The sequence below is a fragment of the Gossypium arboreum genome, chromosome 3 (assembly GCF_025698485.1).
Source record: "Gossypium arboreum isolate Shixiya-1 chromosome 3, ASM2569848v2, whole genome shotgun sequence".
Classification (NCBI taxonomy): Eukaryota; Viridiplantae; Streptophyta; class Magnoliopsida; order Malvales; family Malvaceae; genus Gossypium; species Gossypium arboreum.
The window spans coordinates 10,759,364-10,769,208 of record NC_069072.1 but is presented as its reverse complement, the minus strand read 5'-3'; the positions used below and the strand labels follow the sequence as shown (position 1 = coordinate 10,769,208).

The following is a 9,845-nucleotide window of genomic DNA, read 5'->3' as shown; positions in this document are numbered from 1 at the left end:
AAAGTATCAACTAAATATTTTTAGATAAGTTTAGGGGCAAACTAGATATTAACCCAAATATCTCAGATTTTATTTGTATTTATTCTCTCTCCAATTTTGATACGCACTTCCTTGGCATGCAAATTGTTATTTTTTTAATGCTTCTACAAAGATGGGAAATTTTAGATTTACGATTCAGTCGAATTGTTTTTTATAAAATATTTTTCAATATACGTTTTAGTGATTACTCAAAGATTTCCTTACCATCATAAGTTGGATTTAAAGTCTCGGTTGACGTTAAATCCAAAATATGAATCTAGACAATCTAATCTTCATTCGTCTTGAAAATAATAAGTAACTGATGAAAAAGAATCCTATTTATAATTCAGAAAGTAGGTGCTAAAACATGATCCTTAACGCTTAAAGAACTTCAGAAACAGTATTAAGTTTATAAAATCTGCTTATGAGTTGGTTTGGGAACTCAAATGCCTGACAATATGCAATGTTGGAAAATCTACAATCTAGTCTTAAACTATGACAAATGAATATGATACGATGGTAGAAGCATTACAAATTCCCCCATGCAAACTTCAAGATTTCCATATCACTACTTCACTGTTTTAACCTATAGCAAAGTTTCTTTTATATTTGAAATTCCCCCTTCTTTTCCTTGTGTTTTTAGTAGACACTGCTCGAGAAAATCAAAAGAATATGCGATTGAACAACCGACACGTTATGATGAAGCTCCTTGTAGCTTCAGTGAACCAAATTTCACATTCACCAGCTCAGCAGCTGCACGTGCAGCTGCTGTTGCACGCTCTGCAGAGGCAATAGCAGCTCGAGCTCTTTCCAATACATCAGATGGTCGTGAATTTGTCTCTGTTTTAATGTCAGAAATTGGACCGGCAGTACCATTTTTCACTGATGGCTCAATTTCACTTCTAGTCAATTTACCCACGTGGCTGGGAACTTGGTGGTGTTGAGATGCCGGCCTAGCATCAGCAGGCAAAATAGTTTTTGCCCCATTAGAAGGTGAAGATTTACCAGATGCCTGTTTACTGGGAGCTTGAGAAACTGCAGCCTCAGCACATACTTGCTTTGATCCAGCCTGTAAATAACATTAAAGGCCAAGTTATTACAGATACCAGAATGTGCGCATAAGTGTGTGTGCCGGGTGGATGATTATGGGTGCGTGAATTCATAGAAATTTTAAATGTATGGTTTGTTATTTTCCAGATACAGTTTGCAGTAGCTACTAAAAGTTGTTCTTCAACAGAAGAAAAGAATCCATGTAGCCATTCCAATTGATGCAGGAGCAGTTGTTTACTGTTCTTTCTTTTTCTTTTTTTGGTTGTGTGCACGTTATCTTTGTAACAAATAGTTACTTACTAGCATGTGAAAATTTTATTGATGTTTATTTGAGCCTTGAAAGCTTGGGCTAAGTTCAATAATATGCTACTGACCCTAGTATAGATAACCCTAGTGATTTGTATTCAGCAACATATTATCTTAGTCTTGATGCATTTCTTTCAGATTTAAGAGGTATCTAAACCTTAGAACCCTTCTTTTATCATTCCACTTTAACCCATCCTACATAATTTCTGTAATTTGAGTTGTTGTCTATCATCTTTTATTTTACCAAAATGGAATCAAAACTATGTTTGGATGCGGAAGGGGTCAAGATGGTATAGGTAATCAAGGGCAGCCAGAAGAATTGGTTGAGCTGAGGTGCGTAGTTGAAGATTTGTCATTGGTACCTACTGTACAGCAACGGGAACCAGTGAGCTGGAATGGGGAATTGCATGTTGAATTGATTTCTAGCATATTGTTCAAATTTATCACTCCTACATTTGTGCTTAAATTACTTAATCAAGTTTTTCAGAAATCAATTTATCCCCTCTTGATTAATTCACCATTAGAGCTGACACTGACCACCAAGTATTGATACTTGAGTTTCAAGAACAAGCTTAGTGAGTGTCATGCTACGTGGAGTTCCTTTCTTGAAGAGTTTAAAGGCAACAAACTATGCATTCTAAAGGGGTCTTTGCGAGAGAAAATCATCAAAGAACTCCATTGGATGGTTTGGGAGGGCATTTAACTAGAGATAAAACCATAGAAATGGTGGCAAATCGGCTTTATTGGCCCAAGATGTTTAAGGAAGTTGGCATATTAATGAGGCGTTCAACTTTTCAATTTAGCAACGACAGCTCACAAAATATGAGGTTATATACCCCATTGCCTGAATCAGAAACATCATAAATCCATTTGAACATGGATTTGTTCTCAGGTCTTCCAAAGACCTCAAAGAGGCATGACTCCATTTTTCTTGTGGTAGATCAATTTTCAGAGAGGGCACACTTCATTCCATGCTCTAAAATTGTCGATGCTTCTAATATTGGAATTGTTCTTTTGTGAAGGGGTAAGGCTACATGGTGTTCCTACTTCTACTGTTTCCGATGTCAAATTCATGGGACACTTCTGGAGATTGTTGTGGAGGAAACTTGGGAAAATTATTCCAACAATTTCCATCCACAAACTGATGGTCAAAGAAAAGCAGTAAATCAGACTTCAGGAAATTTGTTAAGGTGCCTTACAGGAAATCATGTGTGTCTTGGGAATTTGTTATACAACAGGCAGAATTTTCTTACAACAATTCTATGAATCAGACCACCAAAAAGACTCCTTTTGAAGCAGCATAGGTCTAAAGGCACAACTCGTGCTTGATTAGTACCATTGCCTTCAGAAGCTAGAGCAATGATAGAGTTGCTTTTGCTAAGCATACTTAGTAAGTTCATAAGGAGGTCAGGGAAGCTCTAAACATCAGCAATGAGGCCTCTGAAGCTGCTGCCAACTAGCAACGTTGACCTACAAAATGTGATCATGGTGATATGGTGCTTATTCATCTAAGACAGGAATGTGTTCCTAAGGGTGATTATCACAGCTAAAACCCAGAAAGTTTGGACCATGTAAAGTGCTTAACAGGATCAGATCTAATGCTTACCTAATAGAGTTACCTCCTCAAGTACAAATCGGCTCCAATTTTAATGTAGCAGACTTGTACCCTTACGAAGGTTTGATGGGAAGTAACTCCTGTTGCAGACCAAGTCAGCAATTTACCAATAGTAAAATGAGATGTTATAAAGTGTGCTTGATGTCAAGAAGGTGAAGTCAAGGCATGGACCCCAACTTTGACAGTTTCTAGTTAAATGGTTGGGTAGGGCTGCCACTGGAATTACTTTGGTGCTAAAGGATGAATTGCAACAGATTTATCTCAAAAATATGCTTAAGTTGTTAAGGTTTTCGCATCAAACATTGGTCTCTTTCAAAAAGAGGGGAATGATACACAATAATTGTTTGTTTTTCTATTTTTTAAGGGTTCATAATTCGATTTTGTTTTCTTCTTGTTTTAAAGAGTTTTCTTTTTAATAGTGATCACATAACTAGCACGAGACCATTTTTTCTTGAGGTTTAGACTTAAGATCATGTAAGCCTTGAAAGATTGGGCTAGGTTTAGTAATATGAAAATGACCCTAGCATAAAATAATCTTAGAGATTTATATTCAGCAAAATATTATTTTAGCTGTAATGTTATATTTTCAAATTTGAGCAGCTTCCAAACTTTGGCACCCTTCTTTTATCCTTCCATTTCAATCTATCCTATTCAATTTCTATTATTTGAGTTGTTGTCCATCATTTCTTCAACTCTGATCTGTGGAAAAAACCAATAGTCACGTGTTTCACACATAAATGATATATCTAATGCCACAAATCCTTCCAAAATTCTAGACCCAGAGACACAACGTTATACTAGAGCTTGTAAAAAGTTCTCTGAAGTAAACATTTACATTACTATGTTTCTAGACTTGTTTGCTGAAAAGCCACTAATTGTAGAAAATATCATGTAAAATACATCCACATGAAAATCTTCAGAAAAAATATTACTTCACAACAATAGAAAATTATCTTAAAGTAGTGCCTCGTCATTAAGATGTCTGTTAAGTCAGTTTCAATAGGTTCTGGTTTTTTACATTGAACATCAACAACCAAAAACACAAGGTAGAGATCGGTGATAGGAAAAATGGGTGAAGAATTTGGTAAATGTGGGAGACTAATAACTATAGAGTCACAAAAAATAGAACAGTCGTATAATGAAGCAATGTTCTTACCAGTCAGATAAGTCAATTTCAAAAAGTGCAAGTTAACAAACACTATAAGGTAGAGATTGGCAACAGGAAAACTATAAACAGAACTCAATAAACATGGAAGATGAGAACTATAGAGTAGCTGATACATAATTCGAAGTCAACAGATTTTGACGATGGGGAAACTTGAAATTTCATTTTGATTATCTGAATTCATAGAGTACTAAGAACTATATTATATCCTGAGAAATAATGTTGGGATGTCAAAATGAATAGGCACAAATCTGAACAGAACTCTCTAAGTCATTTCACTATTATAGGTAGAAACAACAAGGATGCATAAAACAGATTCTAGCAGCTGGTTTAAACAGCAAAGAAAGCACTATAAATATCAAGAGCATGGATCATGAACCAGAAACAACTCCAGAAGATAATGCCTAACAGAAGATACTATGCATAGTCCACAGAAAAAATATTCTGAAAAATTATTTAATTATGTGTACCAGTAAATCTTCATATTTCTTGTTGAACTCTGCTTCAGTGCCAGAAGAATCCCATTCTACACTATATTCTTGGGCAATTTCCTTCAATACTTTGAGCCTTATTTCACCTGATGGAGCACTAACTGAAAGCTTTTCAATTATCTAGATGACAGAAAGAAAAGGGAATCGAATCAGAAATGGCATATCATCTATTCAAGTTGCAAACTCCACGAGTCTAGCAAAACCATTGAACCACACAAGAGAGTTTTAAATGAACTAATGATATATATTTTTTGAAAATAGAACTAATGATAATTAACTGCACGGTTCACGCCAGAATCAGGACGAAGCTCCGTTGCAGCAATGACAAATTCCTTTCCATACTTTGTGGCAAACAAATTCTTGATCTGCAATAAATCAGGCACATCTGAACATCTAGGAGCAGCAAAAATTATGCTTGCCACAGCTTCTCGTAATTCTGGAGGACAGTCTCTGTTACGTACAAAGACATGTTAAAATGGGTAGTTAGGTTGTGCAAAGAAATGAAAACACTTAAGATGCTCAAATTCTTGACTAAGAAAACCAAAATAATTCAAATGAGAATGACATAAAAATTCTTGAATTATAACTTGTTACACGTAAGATTATAATACAAAAACATAACTTGGAAGAAATATGTGGTTATCAGTTATCACACAATCATGCACCCAAACATTATTGAAACAATTGGAAAAGAATCAGAAGCTGTCGCTTCTATGGACCCAAGTTGGTATCCTCAAAATATACCCCTAATGCAGTAAAATCCACATTCATTTTCTTCAATGTAGCAATTGATCAAACTAAACAACCCGCGCTTTTGCTTTGTAATGAAAGAATGCATTTAGTGCTTTAGTTCCATTATTGTAAAATGCGAATAAATTTTGTATCCACATTTTCTCTTCCCTTAATTGCAATGTTGATTAGAGTTGCCCTCTGGTAAATCAGTGGCTTGCCTGCTCTCAGGAATTCTTAGTCCTAACATGATTTCTAAAGGAAGAAAATTATCCAGATTGAGAGAAGAGCCACTTGCAGGAAATAGAACAAGCAGGATGGGTGTCACAACCCTGCTCCTCAATATTATTTGTATGTCCTACAGCAACATAGCATGCTGAGTGTAGCAGAAGAAAATGAATCAATAAAGTAGATTGATCCTTTCAGTAAATGATGGAAATTTTATACTATTGAAAGATTTTCTATACAATAATATATTTTCTTTCTAACATTAACTCAATTCTCTTCCTTCATCTCATTATGAACTTTTCAGGAAAAACAAAATATTAGGACTTGTTATAAACAAATAAAACATAAAGGACTGATATCATGATAGAATAATTATTAAGTTTCTGGGATATAACCAGTAGACATAAATGATGATCATACGTAAGAATTTAACAATGGTATATGCATCACATAGCATCTAAAAGATAATGAGTAAACAGCGCTGTCAGCTGAGAAGAGAATTAAGAACTGTACTTCACAATTAACAATCAGCTTGAAAACTACATTGTATTTATATTTAAATTAAAAGATATAGATTTCAGCCTCTAGCTTTGCTCAGCAAAGTGTTTAACTATTGATGCAATATAACTTGAAAACACAAAAAGAATAGAAGAAAAAACCACTACCGATTAAATAAGGGCATGGTAAAATACTGGAAAGGAGACAAATAATAAACCATTAGGCAACACCAATAAAGCAAACGCCTAAGTTCTTAAAAGGCTTTTAAAATTGAACTTACTTCTGGCTTTCAAGAATTGGAACTCGGGCAAGAACAAACTCACAGAAAAGCTCCAGTATCTCATATGCAGCCCATATATTCTGCTCTCTGATTACATGTTCCACCTAACCCCACAACAAGAACAGCAAAAGAAAAAAATGGTAATCAAAATCATTATGAAATAAACTGATCAATGAGTCCATTAACAAACATTAAGTTGAAAAAGATACGCGAATTCGAGCAATTGGTTCCTGGCCAGCCTGCAAGAATTGGGCAATCTCTTTTCTCATATTCTTGAGCTGCAAATCTCTCTTATTTTGGAGCAACTTGATGCGCGAGATTGCCAAGCTCAAGCATGTTTTACTACACAATTGTACAGATCAAAAATAAACTTTAGCAAAAAGAAAAAAAGAAAACCCCAAAGTGAATCGCTTACATATATATGAACAAAAAGCAGAATCAAGTCGCACATGATAAAAACAATTGGGAATACGGGGGAAAATAACTAACCATTTTGCACCAAAAACGCCTCTATTAAACAATTGGTTTAAGAGAGACATTTTAGAATACAACAGAGGAGAATCTCTTTAGTGATGATTAAAAGGGGATATTTTTCGTCGATGAATTGCAGAGAAAAGTCAAAAATCTATATTGTTAATAGTTTTATACATTTGGAGTGGGATCATGAATTTTAGATCATCGGTTTTGGGATCCGTTGGGACCAAGATTAGACACAAGCATATGATGAATTCGTATATTTATATCGGATTGGTCATTTTATGTTTATTTTTAATTACTTAATTAATGTATTTTTATTTTTAAATAATTAATATAAAATAATATTATTCAAATATTGAAAATTAAAATATATTAATATTTTTATAATTAAAATATTGTGACAATAAAAAGCTTTAAATTATAAATAATTTTTACTGAAAATGATAATGAAAATTTTTTAGCTAGTAATTGAGTAAAATTACATAAATATCGAATATTAAAAGTGCAATTTAACATGCACATAATATGTAATATCAGTTTTAATAAAATATTTTTCTAATATATAAATTTTAATAATAAAAATAAAACATTAGATATATTTACCCAAGGTGATGTAGGAAGATGGCAAGTCATGAGAAGTAAATATTGAGTGGGGGCAATGTATATTTTCAAGTAGGAAAGAGAAAGTAATTTCTCATCAAGTAACCCAACTTTCATATACCAAAGCACTCTACGATAGCTTGGATGTTAATCTTGAATAGACTTTAGGATAGATTTGCTTCATAGGCTTGACATTGGAAGAGGATTGCCTCCTTTTCAAGTAAGAGTATGAAATTGGAGATTTTTTTTCCTTCAGATTGTTACTTCACTAATAAAATATGACAACAAATTTTGGATTAAAGTGGGAGCACAAAGAAGAGCAGAGAATTGAGAAGATGACTTATAATGGGCCGTAAGGTACATTAAAAAAAAAGTTTGGACAAGACAATTATCAAAATTTTCAAAATTGCTATGATCCATTTTGAAGGAACTATTAATGATTAAAAGAAGTACAGGGAAAGAGACAACGATTCACATGGTGGTGAGGTATTAAGAGTCATCAAAGAGAAAAACACCTTTAATGCCAAGGATGAGTATTTATAAGCGATGATGACTATTCCTTTAACACATGGCTTATACTAGTCTTATCGTGGTTGGCCACTTAGGGAGCAATAATGAACTTTTAGATAGGCGACGATAAAATTGACATAAACTAAGTGAGATCGCACATGTGCTTCATGCATGTAAGAGGACTCATCACTTGTACTTGTCGAGGTAGATTAGAAATGCACCACATGTCAACTGTGGATACGTTCACAAGGATCATGACTTACGAAGACATTATCATAGTTGAAGTCATACTGGCTAGGTTGAAACTAGAAAAGAAAGTTGCCCGAACACTTTTAATAGTATTGCACTTAAGGACAGTTGCCCAAAAGAAAAAAAAAGTTATCATCCGAAAATAGTAAATAGAGACACATAGTTGCCCAAAAGAAAAAATAGTTATCATCCGAAAATAGTAAATAGAGACACACTAGGTCCTCAACAACAAATAGAAACCCCATAGATCACTCCTTGCATTTCTACGTTACGAAGTAAAAAGCTAAGCCTTTTAGTACAAAGAATAAATAGATAGGAAGAAATCGGATCTCCTTGACGAAGCCCCCACTTAGGGAGTATTGAACCTACCTCCATTCCATACAAAGAAACCTAATAAGTCACAATCGTCACACAAAGTATTACCCAATTAGTCCAAGCTTCATCAAATCCCATCTTACGCATAATAAACTGTAAAAAGTTCCAGTCCACTCGATTATAAGCATTACTTATATCAATTTTCAAAGCTACATCCCCTACCTTCCCTCAACCTTTATTATACATATCATGAATTGTCTCAAAACGCAATCAGAATATTATCTGTAATCAATCTTCCTAGTACAAGCACTAGCTGCATAGGGGAGATTATGTCCGGCAAAACCAACTTCATGAGATTCACAAGGACCTTGGCAATAATCTTATTTATAACATTGTACAAAGCTTTGGGTCGCAAGTCTTGCATCCAATTAGGCCGCTCCTTCTTAAGAATTAATACAAAAAATGTATCATTGAACCCCGACGGGAACTGACTTTGAGTGAGCCAACTAGTACACTAAGCAAAAACATCACTACCAACAATAGGCCAACATTGTTGGTAAAAAGCCAAGTTTAACCCGTTCGGCCCAGAAGACTTATCAGGGTGCATTTCCATACTCGTTTTAAACTCACCCTCTGTAAAAGAAGCAAGCAAAGAAGCATTATGTACAGCCCTCACAGATGAAGGAAAGCTTGAAAAGTTGTGAAAGCCGGCCTCTATAGACTTAGAGAACAATTGAACAAAATAATCCAAAGCAATCTGTCGCCCACCCGAAGTATCAGTACAAGGATGGCCTGTGACATCATACAACATAGGGATGTGATTAGTACGTTGTCGCTAAGAAGCTTGCGCATGAAAAAACTTTGTATTCGTCTCACCATGTTTTATCTAGAATAATTTTGACCACTGTTTCCGGTACACAGGTTGTTACACAAGTAGAAGATTGAGCTCTTCACGTAACTCAATCAACAAGCAATCCCCTGCTCAAAAACACTGAACCGTCGCAATTTGACGCTTAAGTTCCCATATCTGCGACTCAAAATTAGAAGGGCGAGCAGAATGCCACTGAAGCAATCGGTCAAAACAAAACTTTAGCTTATCCAAAACAGAAACCGAAGGACACTCAATCCAACTACATGAAACCACCACCCCAAAGTCTTCTTCAGACAGCCAAGCATTTTCAAATCGAATTCGCTAACTCCGTCATTCAGGATGAATTAAACAAGCCACCAACTTGCTGGGATTATGATCCGAAGTGGCACTGACAAGATTGAAAAGCTTAAAGTAGGGAAACATCTGCATCCATCTCGCATTAG

At 34.9% G+C, this 9,845-nt stretch overlaps 1 protein-coding gene across 1 annotated transcript; it reads right to left on the bottom strand.

Annotated features, from left to right (window-relative positions):
- Positions 1 to 408: 408 nt before the first annotated feature.
- Positions 409 to 7,123, bottom strand: LOC108474477 (uncharacterized). The gene is made up of 6 exons (XM_017776414.2): positions 6,870 to 7,123; positions 6,590 to 6,722; positions 6,381 to 6,484; positions 4,924 to 5,095; positions 4,625 to 4,765; positions 409 to 1,087 (listed from the first exon to the last, which is right to left on the bottom strand). Exons 1-6 carry the CDS (start codon positions 6,917 to 6,919, stop codon positions 713 to 715), a joined length of 975 nt encoding a protein of 324 aa, XP_017631903.1. The 5' UTR covers positions 6,920 to 7,123; the 3' UTR covers positions 409 to 712.
- Positions 7,124 to 9,845: the final 2,722 nt, after the last annotated feature.